General features: G+C 51.6%; 2 protein-coding genes across 7 annotated transcripts; one reads left to right on the top strand and one right to left on the bottom strand.

Annotated features, from left to right (window-relative positions):
- Positions 1-2,108: 2,108 nt before the first annotated feature.
- Positions 2,109-7,162, top strand: TOR2A (torsin family 2 member A). 4 transcript variants are annotated; one of them, XM_077145703.1, is made up of 6 exons: positions 2,109-2,436; positions 3,101-3,497; positions 4,097-4,362; positions 5,091-5,266; positions 5,945-6,072; positions 6,370-7,162. In XM_077145703.1, the coding sequence occupies exons 2-6, from the start codon at positions 3,347-3,349 to the stop codon at positions 6,612-6,614; spliced, it is 966 nt and encodes a 321-aa protein (XP_077001818.1). In that variant the 5' UTR covers positions 2,109-2,436; positions 3,101-3,346; the 3' UTR covers positions 6,615-7,162. The 4 variants fall into 4 exon arrangements, with proteins under 4 accessions (XP_077001818.1, XP_077001811.1, XP_077001826.1 ...); XM_077145696.1 differs by lacking the exon at positions 2,109-2,436 and having other exon boundaries at positions 2,457-3,497; XM_077145711.1 differs by lacking the exon at positions 2,109-2,436 and having other exon boundaries at positions 2,461-3,229; positions 4,097-4,237.
- TTC16 (tetratricopeptide repeat domain 16) lies at positions 5,960-21,292 on the bottom strand. 3 transcript variants are annotated; one of them, XM_077145676.1, is made up of 14 exons: positions 21,193-21,292; positions 20,218-20,390; positions 19,796-19,886; positions 19,451-19,590; positions 18,272-18,372; positions 18,035-18,164; positions 16,153-16,367; positions 15,254-15,498; positions 13,728-13,869; positions 12,179-12,344; positions 11,551-11,693; positions 11,216-11,393; positions 9,616-9,703; positions 5,960-8,546 (listed from the first exon to the last, which is right to left on the bottom strand). In XM_077145676.1, the coding sequence occupies exons 2-14, from the start codon at positions 20,341-20,343 to the stop codon at positions 7,282-7,284; spliced, it is 3,030 nt and encodes a 1,009-aa protein (XP_077001791.1). In that variant the 5' UTR covers positions 20,344-20,390; positions 21,193-21,292; the 3' UTR covers positions 5,960-7,281. The 3 variants fall into 3 exon arrangements, with proteins under 3 accessions (XP_077001791.1, XP_077001782.1, XP_077001798.1); XM_077145667.1 differs by having other exon boundaries at positions 19,451-19,594; positions 21,193-21,286; XM_077145683.1 differs by lacking the exon at positions 19,451-19,590 and having other exon boundaries at positions 21,193-21,286.
- Between the last annotated feature and the right edge of the window lie 200 nt (positions 21,293-21,492).

Genomic DNA, 21,492 nt, shown 5'->3' with positions numbered 1-21,492 from the left:
TCTTGATGAAGTTCTTTGATGCACAAAAGTGTTTAATTTTGAGGAGTTCCCATTTATTTATTTCCTTCTTCAGTGCTCTTGCTTTAGGTTTAAGGTCCATAAAACCGCCTCCAGTTGTAAGATCCATAAGATATCTCCCAACATTTTCCTCTAACTGTTTTATGGTCTTAGACCTAATGTTTAGATCTTTGATCCATTTTGAGTTAACTTTTGTATAGGGTGTGAGAGATGGGTCTTCTTTCATTCTTTTGCATATGGATATCCAGTTCTCTAGGCACCATTTATTGAAGAGACTGCTCTGTCCCAGGTGAGTTGGCTTGACTGCCTTATCAAAGATCAAATGTCCATAGATGAGAGGGTCTATATCTGAGCACTCTATTCGATTCCATTGGTCGATATATCTATCTTTATGCCAATACCATGCTGTTTTGACCACTGTGGCTTCATAATATGCCTTAAAGTCAGGCAGCGCGAGACCTCCAGCTTCGTTTTTTTTCCTCAAGATGTTTTTAGCAATTCGGGGCACCCTGCCCTTCCAGATAAATTTGCTTATTGGTTTTTCTATTTCTGAAAAATAAGTTGTTGGGATTTTGATTGGTATTGCATTGAATCTGTAAATCAATTTAGGTAGGATTGACATCTTAACTATATTTAGTCTTCCAATCCATGAACACGGTATGCCCTTCCATCTATTTAGGTTTTCTGTGATTTCTTTTAGCAGTTTTTTGTAGTTTTCTTTATATAGGTTTTTTGTCTCTTTAGTTAAATTTATTCCTAGGTATTTTATTCTTTTAGTTGCAATTGTAAATGGGATTCGTTTCTTGATTTCCCCCTCAGCTTGTTCATTACTAGTGTATAGAAATGCTACAGATTTTTGAATGTTGATCTTGTAACCTGCTACTTTGCTGTACTCATTTATTAGCTCTAGTAGTTTTGTTGTGGATTTTTCCGGGTTTTCGACGTATAGTATCATATCGTCTGCAAACAGTGATAGTTTTACTTCTTCCTTTCCAATTTTGATGCCTTGTATTTCTTTTTCTTGTCTAATTGCTCTGGCTAGAACCTCCAACACAATGTTGAATAATAGTGGTGATAGTGGACATCCTTGTCTTGTTCCTGATCTTAGGGGGAAAGTTTTCAATTTTTCCCCATTGAGGATGATATTAGCTGTGGGTTTTTCATATATTCCCTCTATCATTTTAAGGAAGTTCCCTTGTATTCCTATCTTTTGAAGTGTTTTCAACAGGAAAGGATGTTGAATCTTGTCGAATGCCTTCTCTGCATCAATTGAGATGATCATGTGATTTTTCTGCTTTGATTTGTTGATATGGTGTATTACATTAATTGATTTTCTTATGTTGAACCATCCTTGCATACCTGGGATGAATCCTACTTGGTCATGATGTATAATTCTTTTAATGTGTTGTTGGATACGATTTGCTAGAATTTTATTGAGGATTTTTGCATCTGTATTCATTAGAGAGATTGGTCTGTAGTTTTCTTTTTTTGTAATATCTTTGCCTGGTTTTGGTATGAGGGTGATGTTGGCTTCATAGAATGAATTAGGTAGTTTTCCCTCCACTTCGATTTTTTTGAAGAGTTTGAAGAGAATTGGTACTAATTCTTTCTGGAACGTTTGGTAGAATTCACATGTGAAGCCATCACTTTTTTTTTTTTAATGTGGATATCTTTTATTTTTTTATTTATGAAACATAACCACATACAAACCAAACATTCTTACCATATGATCATTCCATTCTTGTTACATAATCAATAACTCACAATATCATCACATAGTTGTATATTCATCATCATGATCGTTTCTTAGAACATTTGCATCAATTCAGAAAAAAAAAATAAAACAAAAAAAATTCATACATACCATAACCCTTACTCTTCCCTTTAATTGATCACTAGCATTTCAATCTACTAAATTTATTCTAACAATTGTTCCCCCTACTATTTCTTTATTTTTAATCCATATGTTTTACTCATCTCTTCATAAATGAAAGGTGGAAAAACTTATTCAACAAATATTATTTAGCACCTGGAACATTACAGATTGTGCCAGGATCCAGGAATAGAGCTGATTTCAATATCCAATCCCTGCCTTTAGGGAGCTCACAGACCAGTGGGGAGAAAATGTCTAATTCCAACCTAGAAATGCTGGCTGTCATACTTCATTCCCTGCCTAGCAACAGTTTCCACAAACGCACCAACAAGGATCTGAGATGTGTGAGGTAGAAGGACTCTTTGACATCTAGGAGTCCAGCTCCCCTCTGGAAAAAGGAAGACCAGAGGGAGGACTTCTCCTGGATCACAGGAGCAGAGCAGGGAAGGCTGTAATCCTGGAGTTCTGACTGGAGTTCTTCCCTTCTCTCTTTTCAATAGGGGGAATTAGTAATGTCTTTCCAGTCTGAAATGTGTCCCCAGAAGGTGGGGGTGGGGGTGGGGGAGGGTCTCTGAGGCGGGTGGCCACGAAGTCAGCTGTCTTGGTTACTTCACTCCGGTGGGTGGGGAAATAGGCAAAGTGGGTCAATACAATTTCAGGTCATTCTGAAGGCCTGGAGAGCCTGTTTACTAATTTTGAAATGACTAGGATCCTTTTCCTCCTGAATCCTTTGACCAAGGGAGGCTGGATAACATAGTGTATTAGAGTTTTGGCGGGCCAGACTTGGGTTTGGTTGAGAGAGCTTTTATAAGAGTTTTAATCTCCTCAGTAAAGTGGGAACAATAATCATCTATATCCTCGGATGGATGTTAAAGCACTTAGTGCATCATAGCTGCTAGGCAAGGGACGGTCATGCTTCATTACATGATCATTTATTGATTACCTGCTAAGCCAAAACGCTTTATGTGCCTGCATACCATTAAAATAGTACTATTTCTCTATACGGAAGGTGCTATTATTTTTTAAGATATGTAAGGCACCTAACAGTAGGCGCTCACCAAAAGCCTTTGGCGTACATGAGAGAAAAAACAGCATGGGAAAGGCGCTTTGCAAGGTGTAAAGTGCCTCCCAAGTTTTTGATATTCTTGTTACGTCACCCTTTGTGGTCATACTCCTTTATTTATTCTTCCGTCTGCGCTACTATGCTAGTCACCTAGCTACTGTAGCCCGGGAAACGAGGACCGTCGCCCCTGATTGGATGGTTCGCGGGCTCCCCCTGGAGGCTGCCTTCGGGTCCTGATGCGGGATGACGAGATGGGCCTTTAAGAAGGGCTAGAGGTGAGCCGGGAGTTGTAGGCGATGGGCCGTGGCTGCTGCAGTGCGGTGCACGCCGGGAGTTGTAGTTCGCAGTAGAGGTAGTTGGTGGTCTGGGACCGAGCCAGGGCCTCAACTGGGATGGCGGCTGCGACGCACGGTCTCCAGCCCTGGGGCTCGCTCCTCGGGCTGCTCGGGCTTGTCTCGGCCGCGACCGCCGCCTGGGACCTGGCTTCGCTTCACTGCAACTTCGGCGCCTTCTGTGAATGTGACTTCCGGCCTGACTTCCCGGGTAAGGAGCCGCGGGACCCTAAAACTGAGTGGACGGCTGACGCGAGAGTCCTCAGATGCCTGTGTTGGGGCCGGGAAGCTGTGGACACGAAGGGAAGAACCCAGGGTTGGGATTCTTAGGCGCCCGGACGGCCGGAGGCGGAAGTTGGCCCGGCGTTTAGGAAATCTGACAGTTTGGGGCATGGAGTCTGGGGCGAGGTTTGGGGGTGCCTGTTAGATCCAAAACAGGGCTCTGCAAAGATGGAGAGAGGGCCTTTGACAACAGGGCCTTGGGGAAGTTTGAGGCCTCCACACAATAGACTGGCAGTCAAGGGAGAAGCCCGTCTTGGGGGTGGGCTGGAATCTGGCGTACATCCTGTGGACAGCTCGCCCCCACTTATGGCTGAGTGCAGTCTGAAAGACCACGTGGGAAGGCGCTGCCGAATTGAGTCAAGCCTGAGAGTGGTTCCTGCATCAGAGGCCCTTTCCAAAGGCAGTTTGTAAAAAACATCCCAGAACACAAGGTTTCCTAGGCCAGATTGCAGGACAGGTTTCCCCTTCCTGCCTCTTCCTTGGTAGGGGCGTGTTCTTGGCTTTGATGCTTTCCTTCTTTGGTCTTAGGTCTGGAGTGTGACCTCGCTCAGCACCTGGCGGGCCAGCATCTGGCCAGAGCGCTGGTGGTGAAAGCGCTGAAGGCCTTCGTGGAGGATCCGGCCCCCACCAAGCCCCTGGTCCTTTCCCTGCATGGCTGGACAGGCACTGGCAAGTCCTACGTCAGCTCCCTGCTAGCACACTACCTCTTCCGGGGTGGTCTCCGCAGCCCCCATGTGCACCACTTTTCCCCCATCATCCACTTCCCCCACCCCAGCCACATTGAACGCTACAAGGTAGGCTGGGCACAAGCTAGACCACCGTTTTCCCCCACCATGGGCTGACAGTCCTTAGGGAGTGAGTCCTGAGCCCAGAGAGGGGAACCATTTACTCCATGCCACACAGCCAGTTGGAGCCTCAGCTTCAGGACCCATCCTGAACAGGGTTTGGGTTGGTGCTGTTCTATCTTTCAAGGAGTTCTTGCTTTTGATTCCTGGCAGGCAATGATGGTACCTCCCTGCCAAGGTTGTTGTGAGGACACGTGAATATATAATTGCAGGTATCATTTATTGGGCACTTAGTTTGCTAGACAATCTGCATTATTCTTTCCCTGACAAGCACTTAACCTCAATTCATGATTCAGAGTAAGCACTCAGTGTATATTAGCTCTTACTACTATTATTGCAGTGGTGATTGCAATGTACTTTCCAGGCTGATCTTTTCAGCTGTTAACACTGTTGGGAAGATTCAGGGGGAGAAAGGAGCCTCCTCCTTTTATAGAATGCAGTAGGTATCAGAGCAGGAACCCAGGGAGGTGGGACGCCTGGTTTGAGTCCCTGTTCTCCTGGTGACTCTCTTTGTGACCTTGGGCACATCCTTGTCCGGATCTGTCCACAGTTTTGCCATCAGTCCCATTAGGGGGTTGGTGTTCTCTGGGAGCCCATAGCTTCCTGGGAGGGGGCTCATTTTTGGCTCAGGAAGAAATCTTGGGGTTAAATGCCCCTCAAACTACCTCTCCCTGCAGAAGGATCTTAGGAGCTGGGTCCAGGGGAACCTCACTACCTGTGGCCGCTCTCTCTTCCTCTTCGATGAGATGGACAAGCTGCCTCCAGGCCTGATGGAGGTCCTGCGACCTTTCCTGGGCTCCTCCTGGGTTGTGTACGGGACCAACTATCGGAAAGCTATCTTCATCTTCATCAGGTGAGGCTCTGCTTTGCAGTGGGCACAATGGGGGGGGCACTTCTTAGAGGTCCCAGCTATTCAGTCTTGGCCACTGGTCCCAGTTGGGCCTCCCCAAGGCCCTCTTACTCTTGCTGGTGACAGTCATTCATGGTGGCTAACTTCCCCTTTGACATTTTTAAAGTCCATTCTGGGCTCAGTCTTTTTGATCCTTGCCACTTCTTTGAGGAAGTCCTCTTGGGTCAAAGAGTTTCCCCTGTTTTGTGGCTGAGAGGACACAGGCCTGGAAAAAGCAAGACCAGTGTGCTAATCCCAACTCCATGATTCTGAGCTGTGTGTCCTCAGGCAAATTACTTCACCTCTCTGAGCTTCATTTCCTCTTCTGAACAACAGGGCCAATATTAATGCTCTGCTGTCCTAGAGATTAGGTGAAGGAAAGTCAGTTAACGAACACAAAAGTGTTTTGTAAACTATAAAGCGTAAGGCACATGTACGTACATTATAGGGATCACATGTGGGCATAAGGTTTGGAGAGGGGAAGTGGTTCATATGGAATGTTTTCAGTGGGTTTGGCGCCTGCCAGCACCAAGCTGGGTCCCCAGGCTCAAGTTGTGTTCAGGTAGCCCCAGGGTAATGAGGACCAAATCCTGCCCCCCACTAGTCTCTGTATGATTCCCACCTGAGTCCCCACGGTTTTAGCAACACTGGTGGAGAGCAGATCAATCAGGTGGTGCTGGAGGCATGGCACAGCCGCAGGGACCGTGAGGAGATCCGTCTGCAGGAACTGGAGCCGGCCATCTCCCGGGCTGTGCTGGACAACCCTCACCGTGAGTTTGGCCCTGGGGCTTCACACCCAAGCCCATTGGGCTGGACTCCCCGGGGTGGGCCAGGTATCTCCTGGCATCTGTTGCTCTGTCCACTGATCCAGTAGTTCAGAGCCCAGGCTTTGGTGTTCCTAGCTCTGTGGCCTTGGGCGAATCTTACAACTTCTCTGACCTCTAGCCCTAGAAGTTGACTGAAAGGATTGAGGCCAGCATCTACCTCCACTGCCCTTTAGTGGGTGAGGAATCTGGCTCCTCTGTGGCTGTGGGGTACAGGATCTCTCTATCTGTCCCTTCCTACAGATGGCTTTTGGCGCTCGGGCATCATGGAGGAACGCCTCCTGGACGTCATGGTGCCCTTCCTCCCGCTCCAGCGGCACCATGTGCGGCACTGCATACTCAATGAGCTGGCCCAGCTGGGCTTGGAGCCAAGGGATGAGGTAGTCCAGGCTGTACTGGAAAGCACCATCTTCTTTCCTGAGGATGAGCAGCTTTTTTCCTCCAATGGCTGCAAGACTGTGGCCTCCCGAATTGCCTTCTTCCTCTGAGACCCCTGAGTGACCTCCTTGCCCTCCCCCACCTGACCAGGCTGTCCGGGAAAGCCTTGGGGCCTCTGGCAGAGGGACCCTTGTTCCACACCTCCTGGAGAGCAGGACACAATACAGAGAGTAAAGACGAAGAAGGGTGCTGGCCAGGCTACAGGACGGAGAACCAGAGCTTGCCCTGACCTCTTAACTAGTTTGAGGACATTTTGGCCTCTGCTGCCCTCCCCAAGGAAACCCCTGGTCACCCAGAACCTCATCAAGCTTTGATCTCCCCCTCCAGCCTGAGCCTTTTAAAAATGTGAATTGTAACTCAGGGACTGTGTCTCGTGGCTGCCCCTTCCTTCCTGGGCCAATTTGCCCTTGGCCTCTTCTCTGATGCTGTATTCCCTAACTCTCCAGCCCACACTCTGTTTCAGTATCATGGAATCAGGCTGGGACTTCTCAGTCCCCATGGAAGAAGGGACTCAGGCTGATACTTGGACCTGGTTTTAAAAGTTTTTAATTTTGTAGGAGAAAAGAACAAGTAAAATAAACTTAGCCATGGGACCAAAGGAATGTTGGCTGAGGTTTCTGATTGCTCTGAGAGGAGCTTTACTGAGTGGCTAAGGTGCCTGTGTGTGTGTGGAATCTCTCCCTTCCCTTGAAGGTTCTGAGGGGCTCAGTGGCCCCTTTAGGGAACAGCAGACCTGCTGGGGCTGTGGTACTGGGCAGCCTCAGTTTTACCAGGACTCTGGCTTGTGCTCAGGCTCCAGCTCTGGGAAGCCTCAGTTTTGCTGGGGCTCAAGCTCCTCTGTGGTTGTGGGGTACAGGATCTCTCTATCTGTCCCTTCCTACAGATGGCTTTTGGCACTCGGGCATCATGTAGGAACGCCTCCTGGATGTCATGGTGCCTAGAAGCCTCAGTCCTTCTGGGATTCCGACTTGGGCCCCAGGTCACCTCAGTCTTGCTAGGTCTTTGACTCTGGCGCTGGCTCTGGGCAGCCTTGGCCAGGCTGGGGCTCTGGCTAGGGCCCTCAGTGACCTTGATCTTAGTGGGCCTCTGGCCTGGGTCATGAAAAGCCTCCATCTTGCTGGGGCTTTGGCTCGAGTCTTGGGCATCCTTGGTCTTGCTGGAACTTTGGCTTTGTCGCAAGCTCCAGCCTTGGGCGTTCTCAGCCTTGAAAGGTCCCTGGCTCCTTCCATCAGCAACTTCAGCCTCACTGGACCTCTGGCTGTGGTCCTGGACAGCCTTGGCTTTGCTGGGCCTCCAGCTCAGGCCCTGGATAGTTTCAGTCTTGCTGGAGCTCCTCTGACTTGGGTCACAGAAAACCTTGGTCTTGCTGGAACTTTGGCTCAGTCCACAGCTCTGGCCCTGGGCTGCTTTGGCCTTGCTGGGCCTATGGTCCCTGTTCTGGGCAGTCTTGAACTTACTGGACCCTTGGCTCTGGTCCTGGGCAGACTCAGTCTTGCTGGGCCTCTGGTTTGATCCCTGGGTAGCCTCGGTCTTGCTGGGCCTTTGGCTCGTTCTCAGGGCTGTCTCAGTCTTGCTGGGCCTCTGGCTCGATCCCTGGGTAGCCTTGGTCTTCTTGGGCCTCTGACTTGATCTCTGTGCAGTCTCAGTTTTGCTAGAGCTCTGACTTGAGTCATAGAAATCCTTGGTCTTACTGGAACTTCGGTTCAGTCCCCATCTGTGGTCCTGGGCATAGATAGCTTTGCTGGATCCCTGTCTCCAGCACCGGGTAGCCTTGGCCTTTTTCATTTGCCGTTGTGTGCCCTGCGTGGCCTCGGTCTTGCAGGGGCTCTTTCTCCGGCTTGGGCCTTCCCTGTTGATCCCAGAATCTGAGGATTGAGTCTTCAACAGTGAGGAACTGGAGAATGCCACAGCAGTGGCTGAAGTGCTCCTGTATTCCCGACAGATAGTGGATGACTCTGTCTCTGAGATGGATGTGACCTTGACTGGAAGGGTGTGCCAAGAGCACCTGTCAGGCCTCCTTCCAGAGTTCAAGACCTGCTCTGCTCTCCCTGGACAACTTGAGGAAAAGGGGGCTTCCAGGCCGCATCCTTGCCTATACCCCTGGGGCTTTGCATGTCCAAAGGGGAAGGCCCACCAGAGCACACCAGCCTGGCCCTCCCTTGGCAGCCTGAGCCCTGCATGTGGACTAGGACTGGGAGATACTGGGAGCTAGCCAAGGATCCCAGGCCCTACTTGCCCAGCCCTGGGCCTCTATTCTGCTGGCTGCCCCTTGCCCTCTGCTTCAGCTACAACCAACAATCTACACATCAGTTTCCCCTTGCTCCACCTCTTCCCACATCTGGTTTAACTTTTACTCTTTTCTTCAGGTCCTGGAAACCCTCCTTGACGCCCCCTAGAGGGGGTTAAATGCACTCCTAGCCCTCTGGACTTTCCCTCTTACTGTTCTTGATTACCTGTGTGCTTTCTTCCTTTTAGAACCAAGCGTTTCTCCAAGGCAAGGAACACCTGGGTAAGGCCTCCCTGTAACCAGGATCTGGCACGGGCCTAGCCTGGGTGCACTCAGGATATTTGTTGAATGGAAGGAAGTGGGCTTGGGCATTGATATTTCCATCCCTACCGTGAAGTACTTACATCAGCCTTTGGGACTTCATTTAGAGCCACATTCCTGTTTTTTTCACTTTTGCCCCTCTAAGCTGGTGCCTGGCAGAACAGGGGGTAAAAGTCCTTTGGAAAAGCACAGGATTGTGGGTGGATTTCAGGGACGGGCCATCAGGGCAGAAAGAAGAGGGAACGAGCCTGAGAGGAGAATAAGGATGGAGCCAACAGCAAAGTCCTCTGTGAAATACAGTGTGGTGAGAATTGGTGACCAGGCTCTGTGCTAGGTGTCCTCACCATGACCCCACAAAAGTGGGGATTATTACTCTGTGTAATAATCAGCTATAAGGAGCAGACCCCAAATCCACACACATCCCAGTCAGTGAGTGATCCCTGACCTTTTCCTGCTCTGCTGTTCTGGCTCACTCTGGACTGGCAGGAGCACTGGGAACTTACATCCAAAGGCAGAGCCTGAGGAGGTCTGGTCGAAGTAGCTGTCGGACAGGGACGTCACCTTGCCAGGGCCAGGTTCTGGTTTCTGCTCCTGCAGCAGGAGACAGGCTGGGCAGTTGCAAGCCTTGGGAAGTCCCCAGACAAGTGGCTCCAGCTAAGCCAGTGAGCCCTGGGACTCTTCAGTAGTCGTTCTTTTAGTGCTAAGACTGGACAGGAAGGGAGAGTAGCCAGCTCTAGGCATGGTGCTGTGAGAAAGGGGCTGCTTAGGTCTCAGTTTCCCTATCTGCAAAGTGAAAATTAAGTCCCTACCTGTTTACCCAGGGTGGTAAACTGTAAAATGCTGTGTCCTGGCAAATGGTTAGGGAGGAACTGAGGACCTTCTACTTGTTTTAGATGTCTTATCCCATTTTATCCCACTAACACATCTAGGAGGGAACAAGTACTATTGCCATTTCACAGGTCAGGAAACCAAGGCTCTGAGCACTTAAGCGATTTATCCATTGCCACTCAGCTAGGCAATAGAGAAGCTGGCTTTGAAATCCAGGTCTTCTGGAGTCCTCAGCCAGGCTCTTGGCTGCTATCTTCTCTGCCTGCCTGCTCATCTGCAGGCACTGACGGATGTACTGTTGCTAGAAGGGGCAGAGCCCGCAGAGCTGCTGAGTGCTAACAGGCACCAGCACCAGCTCTGATGGTGCTCTGGGCTCTGGATGCTTTGGCTCAACATCTCCCTGAGTCAGGGAGCCCATGGTGCTCAGGGGGTGGGGTGGGGTGGGGTACACAGATGAAAGTTTATATCTTTGTATTTATTTTAATGAGAGCTAAAAAATGTATGGCGAGCATTTTCAATTTATAGCCAGGGATGCTGGTGTTCCATTTACTTCAATTATGTAAGTTTTCCTTTTAATATAAATTTACTTGATATCTATCAGGAGTAGAAGGATACATAAGCTGTGGGATTTTCACATGATGGAATATTCTGCGGCAATGAGAATGAATAGTCTATTGCTACATGCAACAACCTGGGTGAATCTCACAAATACACTGTTTAGTGAAAGGAGCCAGGGACAAGGGTTTACTGTATTTGTCCACTTTTATGAAGAACAGACAAAACTCATCTCTTTTGTTAAGAATCAGGACAGTGGTGTTAGCCTTATGGGGTGGGGTGGGGTGGGAATGGGGGAGACTAGGAGAGGGCACGAGAAGGTTTCTGGAGATCTGGGAATGTCCTATTCTTGATCTGGATAATGGGATCATGAGATTTGCAGTTTGTGAAAATTCATTACTCTCTTCACTTATGATTTGTGCACTTTCCTGAAGTATGTTACATTCAGCAAAAAGTTGTTAGAAGAAAGTTTAAGAATTCTGGCACAAGCGGTCAGAATACCCAGCAGAACTTGGGAAGGAGCATGGGTGAGATGGTCCAAGACCCACCTCTTCTGGCGCCCTCCCCCGGGGGTACCCCTTTCTCTTCCACAGCAAGACATCACCAGCCCAAGTCACATAGTGAGAGATAACAGAGCTGGGCCTGGAAGCCAGCCTCTCTGGGCCTGTGTCCCTCAGCCCTGGACCCTGAGGCTCTGTGGCCCTACACGTGCCCACTCACCTCTCTCTTCTCTTCCTTGGGGGCCGCAGCTTCTTCCTCTGGGCTTTCCTGCACGGCCTGCAGGGGGCGCGGCATAATCTCCTGCTCTTCAGTGGTCTCAAACCAAGGTTTCTCCAGCTTGCATGAGTACTGCAGGGCATGGGCCTTCTGGCGCTGTAATTCCTGCTCCCTGAGCAGCCTGCCAAGCCATTGCCCCAGGTGCAGGTCAGTTTTCCTGACTCAACCCACCATCGCTAGGGACTGGATAGTGGACCGAGGAGGGAGCTGGAACCAGAGGAACCTTTAGTACCGCCACTCCCTACCCCTGGCCTGTGGGCCCTGCTTGGGGAGCTCACCCCATGATGCTTTGTGGGACTGTGGACCGTGGGATGCTCTCCTCTGCCCTCTCCAGCTGCAGCCTGGCCAGGTGGACCACCTGGCTGTTAAGTACATCCTCCACCGACAGGCCCGGGAAGAGATTGTTCATCAGTGGGGTGAGCTGCCAGGAAAGGGGGAGCAGAGCCAGGTGGCAGGGGGCAGCTGGGGTGTTTCTGCCCTGCCCTTGCAGATTCCTACTTGGCCTTTCTCAGGGCTGAAGGGAGAAGCTTTTGCAAATTGTTGTTTTTAAAGGTCTAGACTCTTTTGCCCCAGAACTAGCAGGAGACCATAACTAAATGCTCCAAGAGGGAGCACTGATGGTGAGTCCAGCTGCGGGTTCTAGAGACAAATGAGGGTTGGACCTCTAAGCTACGTGACCTGGGACAAGGGAACTGACTTCTTTGAGCTTTGCTTTCCTATTCTGTAGACTGGGGGTGATAAATATTACCTGCCTTGAAGGGTGGTACCCAAACAGTAGCTCAAATTATTATATTAATTGCCCCTCTTATTATTATCAAACTGTTTTCTTTTAGGGACAGGAAGTACATTTAGGTGGCCAGAGGTATTTATTCTGGAGTCCACCCTCCTGGCCTAGCAGAAACCCACCTTTGGTTGTTTAGGATCAAGAAGCAGGACAGTGGCAACATCCTGGCGGGCCCCAAAAAAGTTCTGCAGCATCTGTCGGCTCTTGGCCCTGTGCAAGTAGTACTGGGCCTTCCGGGGGTTATGCTGGATAGCCACTGAGAAGTGGTTCTCCGCCTTCTGGAACTGCCTGCGGGACAAAGCAGGTCCCAGGCTGCTGTGAGCTGGGCCACCTGGGGGAGAATGGCGCGGGCTTCTGGGCCTCATGGAGGAATTTAGGGCAAAACCAGGCACATCCCTGCTCCTCCCACCAAGCCCACTGCTCTTCCACCCACTGTGCTCTTGATGGACTCAAGAGGAAATGCTAGTATGAAACCATGACACAAGTGAGGATTTTTTATGATCTTGGAGTAGGGAAGGCTTTTCTAAGAATGTCATAAATCCAGCAATTAAAAATGAAAGAATAATTTGGCTGCAGTCAAATTTCAAGTTATTGAATAGCAAAAACATCACAAAGAAAATAAATAGGGAAAATACAATTCACCACCCTGGCAGACAATAGGTCAATTTGCCTAGCCTAAAAGGACTCATAACCATCTTTTTTTTCAAATTTAGCAACTCAGTATAAAATGGGCAAAAGATTTGGGCAGGATATACTGGCTGGTAAATACGGGAAAGATGCTGGTATGCACTGATAATTTAAGCATGCAAATTAAATCAGCTGCAAGAGAGCATTTTTTGCTTATTAGGTTAGCAGAGTTGAAAAACAGTCATTAACACTGCAGGAGAGGTCTGGGGAAATCGAGGCTGTGCTTTTCTGGGGTTTGATGATATTGGTTCATGGTTTCTGGAGAACAATTTGATATTAAAATGTTAAATGTACACAACTTCTCTAATAAAAATACATTAAAAAGTTAAATGTTCACCCTGTTTAACTCAACAATTTTACTTCCAGTAATCTAACCTCAGAATTACCAGTACAAATACATGAAAATGTATGTCCTGCATGATCTTTACAACATTCTTTATAACAAAAAAAAACTGGGAAACAGCCCAAATATTCACCAGTAGAGGACTGTCTAAAGCAATCACTTGTGGTGCATCCATTAAGTGGAATGCTATGCAAACAATAAAAGAGAAGGGGTTAGGCCTATGTATATAATACCATGGAAAGTTAAAAAAGCAAAGAGATTTAGCATGACCCCACTTTTGTAAAATGATTATTGCTAAAAAATGCATAGGAAAAAGTCTAAAGGAATGTTTCAAACATCTTGGCAGGCAGGGCATGGGAGATAGATTGGTAGAAAGAATTTTCACTTTCTGAGTTATATATTACTAAACATTTCAACTTTTTATAAAAGGCATACATTACTATAATAACCAGGACAAAAAGTGACATTTTTTAGTAAAGCCTCAGAAAATAAAATCAATATTTGGGAGACATAATGGGGAAATGCTTCTGCTGGGATGCCAGCAGGTGTCTCCACGCCAGGCCCAAGCCCTCCCCGCGCTGCCCCACTCCACCCCCCCACCCCCCCCCCCGGCAGGTGTGGGAGCGGGAGCCAGGCCGCACCTGCGCCTCTGCTCACAGAAGCCCATCTTCTCGTGCAGGAGGCCCAAGCGCAGGGCAGCGCCCCGGTCCTGCGGGCTCAGCGCCAGCGCCTGCTGGTAGTCCGCCTCGGCGAACGCCAGGTTGCCCAACTGGAAGAAGCAATCTGGGGCCAGAGGTGGGGCTGAGTGGGCCTCGGTCCTCAGGGCCCAGGAGCCCCAGGTCCCCTGCTTTCCCAGGGGCCAGGACAGAAAGTGCTCCCTGATAAGATACATGGGCAATCATGGCTCCTCAAGAGGTCTCCTGGGCATCTTTTCCCAGTTGCCTGATGCTGAGTATTCTGAGGAGGCTGTTCAGTTTGTCTGAGGCAGCATTTCCCAAAGTGCATCCTCTGACACTGAGCCGTTTAATGTTTCCTCCTCCTTCTTTCTCCCTACCACCTGCCCTTCCTCCTCTTCCTTCCCTCCTTCTCTCCCTTCCTTCCTTCTACCCGTCTTTCTACAACATGAAATGAGCGGGCTGGGGGCACAACAAGGAGCCAGAGACACCCAAGCCCTACCATAAGGATCTTAACATTTAGAGGGAGAGTTAAACAATAAAGCAATAATCAACCCAAACCCCCAAATTATAATCAGGATATTTGTATCAAAGGAATATGACAAAGAGTGTAGTTTAGGTTAAGGGTTAAGAGACAACAGGGGGACTTCCCCAGGGAGTTATTTTTAATTTGGAACTTGGAAGACGAGTAGGGGTGAGCCATGGGTGGGGTGGGATGGGGGTGCATGTAGAGGGAGTTCCTAAGCAGAAATAACTGTGAGTATGCACAGGGCCAAGGTGGGGCGCGCAGGACACAGGCAAGGGGTCAACATGGCTAGAGAGCAGAGAAAAGAGGGGACTGAGAAGTTGTGAGGGTGTCAGAGCTTAGTGGCCTTTGGACTTTGCACCCCTGGAAGGGTTTTAAGTAGACCTGATGTACTGAGCTAGGTGAGCTTGAAGGAGTGGGAAATCCCTAACCCACACTTGAGGTTCCAACATAAAGTCATTTCCTTGAGGAGGCAAAATGCCTTTGCCAAAAGCTTTCAAGTGTTAGCCATCATCACCACTACTTAATATCACAGTAAGCTATTAAGGCAGTCGGTACATAAATGGATGTCTCTGAATGAATGAATATCATTATGCCCCTTTAAAAAAGGGAAAACAGGACTGCAGAGGGGGAAGGATTTGACCAAAGTCAAACTTGAGGCCATGGTAGAGCGAAGACCAGAACCGTGGCTGTGCCAATGGCACCCAGCTGGCTGGGTGCTGCGCTGAGGCCTAGGGCTCGTTCTGCCATATCATGAGGCTGCTATGAAGAGAGGCCAGTCCAGGAGAGGCCCAGCCTCAGCAAAACCACGGAGGATGGGATGGCCTGGAATTTGAGAGCTCATGGAGGGGAGCAGTGGGAGAGGAGGCCTGAGAAAAGGAACTAGACCCCAAGGACCTCAAGTACCAAGTTTGGCCTGAGTCTGGCAAGAGGCTCGCCTGCTGCCCGGCCCCGCCGGCCCGCTCACCGCCGCGGTTGATGTAGAGCCCTTTCTCCTGCTGCTCGTCCCTGAGAGCCTTGTTCAGCAGCAGCACGCTCTCCTGGTAGGCGCCCTGCGCATAGCAGTGCACGGCGAAGTCGTTGTAGGCCAGCAGCAGCTGGCGCTGTGCCTGCCGCACCATGTCGTTCTGGCTCGCGGGGGTCATGTCCAGCGTCTTCAGGAAGTCCTCCACGGCCCCATCAAACTTCTGGAGCCGTCGGTACATGGTGCCCCTACAGGGGAGGGCAGGACAGGTGTGGGAGGGACATGAGGGCCAAAGCACTCCCACCAACCGGGCCTGTGGCCTGGAAGGCTGCCACCCACTCTGGACCTTCTGACCCACGCAGGTGGTTTGGCCTGTGGGGCTGGCCCTAGCTCGGGGGCTCACATAACCTGCCAGCCACTGCGAAACGTGGCTTCCTTCTTCCTCTTCAGGAGCCAGGTGTGTTGTTGGCCTTTATGCTAAGGGCTTTATGTACACAGGGTAAACATTTGCACCTATGCTGTTTAGATGAGAAAACCCAGGCTCAAAGAGGTTAAAATGCCCTAAATCACATAGTCTGAGACCTTGGAAAGGCTGGGGGAATTCAAACCTGAATTTTGTCCACTCAGCTTGGGCTGACCTTCCCTGAAGTGAACTTCAGAGCAGGCCCAGGGTTCTAGGATTCCCAGGTGAACTGGGAGGCTGCTGCCTGCCCCTCCGCTGGGGGCAGTAGCAGACACCACCTCCCATGATGCCTTGACCCAAAAGGGCGAAAGGCAAGATTATTAGAGGCCAGATGGAGAAGCTGAGGCCCCAGGGGGACTTTGGACTCCTCTGAAACCACACAGCAAGTCTGTGGCAGGGCAGGTTTGGAACCCAAGACCAGCGAGTCTCTATCCTGTACCGGAAGAGGAAGAGGCTGGGGTTCAGAGGGTTGTTCTCGATGGCCCAGTTGATGCGCTGCAGTGCCTGCTGCAGTTTGCCCTGCACGGCAAGGACCCCGGCATCCTGGCGTGCCTTCTGGGCCTGCTCCACCATCATCTTGAGCAGCACTGTGGCCTGTGGGTGCTTTGGCTCCAGCAGCAGGGCACTGTGCAGGTCCCGGTAGCAGAGGCTGGGCTGTGGAGGTGGCGGGGGGTGGGGGTGGAGATAGCATCAGGGATGCTGGCCTAGCTGAACCCTACTTTGCCCAATGATGGGGGGTGGGTAGAGACCTGTAGGTGTAGCCACCTCTCTCCTGGCAGATTGACTCTCCAGTCCTCCTCAGTGCCCCCACATCTCTGTTCCAGCCTCTCAGCACAAGACAGCATTGTGGGAAAATCCCATCCCACGCCTGATCCCTGCTGGCCCCTCTCCAGATGTGTCTTTGGCCAGCCAGATCCCTTGGAGGTTTCTGCCACTGATTGGGATTGCAGGTGCCACTTTCTTGAGGACTGCTGTGTCCTTACTCTCCCACATCCTCCCTCTCCACCCTCCTGACCTTGAAAGCCCAAGACAACTCTGACCAAGAACAGATTTAGGTCTGTGTGTGACCGGAAAACACCCCCAGGCAAATGCCTCTACTGGGTATTCAGGTCAGTCAGTCAATGCACAGCTTTAGCAACAGCCTGGGTTGTGCAGGGTAACTGGTTGATGGGTGAGTGGAGAAAACAGCGTGGACACCAGCTGTGAGTGGAAGGGGGCAAACTACAAAGCCTAGGAGCAGGGCTCGTGGAGTGGGGGACTTGGGTTTACGGTCTGCACCCCTGAGAAGTGACTGTGTGACCTGGGGCAAGTCACCCAACCCCTCTGGGCCTGTTTCCTCACCTGTTGAAAAGAGGATGGTGGGTAGTATCTACCTCAGTGGGTTACACTGAGTCTTAAGGATGAACTTGGGTAGAGTACTTAGAACAGGGCCTACACCGAGCATGGCCTCAGGAGGCCAAGCAGCTAAAATCATGACTAACAGTAATTCTCAATAATTACTGGTCTCAGACCTTTGAAGGAGACTCTCCCATTGACTCACCTGGACACAGAAACCCAGCTCTCAGCATAGCCAGACATAGCAGGGCGGACCTTGACCCTGGGGATGCTCCTGAGGGCAGCGGAGCCTCCTTCCGGAGCTGCAGACTCCCATTTCCAACCACCCCCAGGACCTGGGGAATTGAGGTCAACCCCACCCCATCTGGCCTACACCTGTGCCTCCCCCCAACTCCTGAATTTCCTGACTTCCCATCCATTGCTCTCATGTCCACACCAGTCAGTCTCTGGTCCTGACTTCTAAAGGACTGTCCACTTGTCCCCTTCTTGACACCCTCAAGGCCATCCCTCACCGCCAATCTCCCTTCTTTCCTGCTGGACGGCTTCCCTGCTTCCTCCCCAAGCTTCCAACCTCCTCCAGTCTTGCCCCCTCCAACTCACTCTCCCCACAGCAGCCTGAGGGATCCGCCTAAAGCCCACTGCCCCCAGCTGCCCCAGGAAGAAGGCAGGGTCCTCCTGAGTTCACAAGACCCTGCCTGACCTGCAGTCCTGCCAACCTCACAGGTGACTCGATGCCCTGTCATACCTGCAGCCCCCTCCTCCCTGTGTGGGTCCCCCCACTCCCCAGCGTCCAGCCTGGCCCAGAGTCAGGGCTGGACAATGATGGAGCCACTGCCCAACTGGGCGGCTGAGTGGTCTGGGCCAGCCGGGGGTCTCTGGGCCAGCCACCAGCCTAGCAGCCTCCTGTGGTCCCGGGCATGTCTGGGGCTCACGGGCGGGGGGTGGGGCTTGAGGGCCGTGCACCTGCCCCGCCCTCCCCCTTCCACCTTCTGCAAGAAGTTGTAGAGCCTGGCCCGGAGGGTGTAGATGTCTGCGTTGGTCGAGCCCTGCTTCAGCTCCTTGGTGATGAGCAACAGGCAGTCATGATACCGTTCAAGGGCCAGGAGGCAAGCCATGCTGAGGGCAGGGGTAGAGGGTGCTCGCTGTCTGCCCTGGGCAGGGGGCGAGGTGGAAAGGGGCTGCAGGAGAAGGTAGGCAGGCCGGGACACGGTCCAGGTTCTCACCTTCGGTACCGGAAGCAGGATTTCTTGGGCTGGAGCTCAGAGGCTTGTGAGAAGACGTTCAGGGCGTCCAGGTAGGCACACTGCTCAAACAGGTACTGGCCCTGGGACACAGAGGGCAGTCACTTCGGCTGAGCCCATCGGTTGGAGAAAACAGTGGGGAGGAAAGGGAAAGGGACACATGACAAGGACAAAAGCTTTTCAATGTGGGGAGAGACTGAGCCAGAAAGAGATGCAGACAATGATGGAGGGAGACACAGAGCTGGGCAGAGACCATAGAGACACAGACAGTGACAGAGCAGGAGAGAGATAGAGAGCTGGGGACAGCTGGGGAGAAATGCACCACTGGTGAAAGACAGCATTGCAGAGACACAAACACCAAGAGAAAAAATAGAAGACAAGATGAGAAGAGCAGAGCTAAGAGTAAAGGCTGCAGCTTGGACAGGTGTGGTCTTACAGGTACTGCCTCTTAACCCCTTTTAGATGAAGGAACTGAGGCTCAGAGAGGTACATGGCTTCCTCAAGGGCACACAGGAAGCAGTAGTGCAGGACTTAGGGCCCCCAAAAGACAGGATAAACATGTGTTTTGGGCCCCCCCAAATGTTTCTTTTAAAGAATTGGATAATTGATCATTTTTAAAAAGACACCAAATTTGTCAAAATGGAAAAAATTCAGGACTTTATTGGTGCTTTATGGTTTAATATTGTTTTCATTTTTAATTACAAACTGGAGTGGAGCTCAATGACCGTTTAGTGCTTACAGCCTCTAGACCCTAGGCCTATGCTGTCCAGGGTAATAGCCACCAGCTTTGTGGGGCTACTAAATTAAAATAAGATTCAATGAAATTAAGAAATTCAGTTCCTCAGTTAATCACCCACTTTCAAGGGCTCAGTGGCTCCATGTGGCCAATGGCTCCCATCTGGGGCAGTACAGAGCAGATCAGTTCCGTCATCTGCAAGACAGCATTGCTAGACTTGACCCTGCCCTGCCAGTAAACCAACTTGGGAAGCGGGAGCGGTCCAGACAGCGCCAGCCGGTGGGGACACTGACACAGGATGAGGAGGTCCCCATGGAGGCAGAGCTGGTCCTGGGAGCAAGGAAAGCACCCCACAGCTGGAGAGAGAGCCAGTGGGGCCTGGGTGTGACATGGGGGACTGGGGAGGTCTGGGCAGCTCCAGCCACCTGCAGGTACAGCACCAAGGTGAGCCGCTCCAGGTACTTGGTGTTCTCGGGCTTGAAGGAATGGGCCCTTCGCAGGTTCTGGGCAGCCGAGGAAAAGTCGCAGAGCTGGATGTAGGCTTCGGCCCTCAAGGCATAGAAGTCTACCTGAGGGCGAGCGGACCGCAGCTGCTGTCCCTTTCCCACAATCTGCCCCTTGGGGGTGGGGATAGGGGACTCCATGTCTCTGAGGCTTGACACCCAGTTACTGGTAGGGACACGGTGGCTTTGAGAGGAGAGGCCTGACAGGTGGTAGAGTGAGGGGGCGTATGTGCCAGCTGCCCCCTGCCCCCCAGGCCTTCCCCTCACCAGATGGGGGTCCAGGTGGAGCGCGCGGGAGAAGAACAGCACGGCCGTCTCCCAGTCCTCTTTTTCCAGGCTCCTCTGGCCTTGGAAGTAGCTGCGGTGGGGAGTGCAGGGGGTCCAGATAGAGAGGCTGGCCCTGATTTTGGACCAAGCCCAGGGCACACGGCTGGGGTGGGGCAGGGGGATGGGGTGAGGTCGGGGGTAGGGAGAGCATTAGTGGCAGGCAGTGACCAGGTGGGGCAGGCTGGCGTTTTTGGAGCTTAGCCAGGCCAGCAGCCCTTCCTCAGCTGGGATGGAAGAACCCTATTACACAGCTGAGTTCACTGAGACCCAGAGAGGAAGAGTGAGTGTCCCAAGGCTTACACGACACATCAATGGTTGAGCAGGACAGGAATCTGGGGCCCTGGGGCAAGGTAGTCACTCACTACTCCCTGACTTTGAGAGGTACTGTTAACCCCTTGGGCTTTGGTTGGGGTTCTTCGAAGCCCTGGAACACCTGGTTGGTCCCAAAGATGCGCTGCAGCGTCCCCTTTGGGATTGGAAACACCCATGGCTTCACACTGTGCTGTGAGTGGGCCTGCTCACGCTTCAGAGGCTCCTAGAACAGTGGGACAGCAGTGCTGGGACAGGTCTTGGAGCTGGCTGCTCCCACCCCCACCCCCACACTCTTGCCAAGAATTTTATGGGATGTAGAAGGGTGGAACCGAGGACCGGTAGGAGTTGGGATTTGGGGTCCTGTGACACTCTGGCTTCATTCCCCTTAAGGATGCTGCAACCTCCTCTTCCCTTACCACACCTGGGGTGAGCCTTCCTCTCTCCCTTTTCTATGGTTAACGTCAGAAGTCAGGGCCCCCACATTTACACCACCCTCTGCTCTCCTGGTCCTACTCAGTTCCCACTGTCAGCTGCCGATACCCAAAGCTCTCACGTCTCCATCTCAGGCCCTGCCCCAAACCCGAGGCCTCGGGGACTCTTGGATATCCTTGTGGAACCCTCACACCCAACCTGACCACCTCATCTGACTTCTGCCTCAGTCTCTAGACCTCGGCAAGGATACTTTCCCTGCCAGCCACCCCAACCGGAGAGCTATGTCCAATCTGTCCTCAAGTCCTGCAGGTTTCGCTTCCTAAAAATCTTCCACATCTCTGTTCTGGTATCCTGGTCTGGGCCAATGCCATCTCCGCTGGATGCCCGCTCCAGCCAGCCCGCTGCTGTCCTCCCCACCGGCCTCCCTGCCTCACATCCAGGGCCCTCGTTTTCTGCACAGTAGAGAGGGAATTTTCCTAAAATGCACAGGTGACCCTGCCTCTCCTGTACTTAAAACTTTCCTGCGAACCCGGGAAGAGTCTTGGTCTCTTTAACCCTGGCCTTTGCTTTACAGCCTTCTCCCGAGCCCGCACCTCGTTGGAGTCCGTCATGATGCCCCTTTCAGGAAGACCTCGCGGGCCAGTTCCCGGCGGCCCCACCGCTGCAGTTGCTAGGCACCAACAGGACGCCCACAGGCCCCGCCCCTCTGGCCACGCCCCCGGAATCCAATGGCTGAGTGGGAAACAGGTTAGAAAACTTTTTATTCGATGGCAAGGCTGAGGCCTAAAGAGAAGAAAGGACTGGCCCACTTTCCGCAGGCAAACTAACAGGGCCGTGGCGGGGACGGGAACAAGACTCCCGCCTTCAAGCCCGAGGTCAAGCAAGGGCTTCCC

This window comes from Tamandua tetradactyla, chromosome 2 (genome assembly GCF_023851605.1).
Source record: "Tamandua tetradactyla isolate mTamTet1 chromosome 2, mTamTet1.pri, whole genome shotgun sequence".
Taxonomy (NCBI): domain Eukaryota; kingdom Metazoa; phylum Chordata; class Mammalia; order Pilosa; family Myrmecophagidae; genus Tamandua; species Tamandua tetradactyla.
The sequence above is the reverse complement of the archived record's forward strand: the minus strand, read 5'-3'. Positions and strand labels throughout refer to the sequence as shown.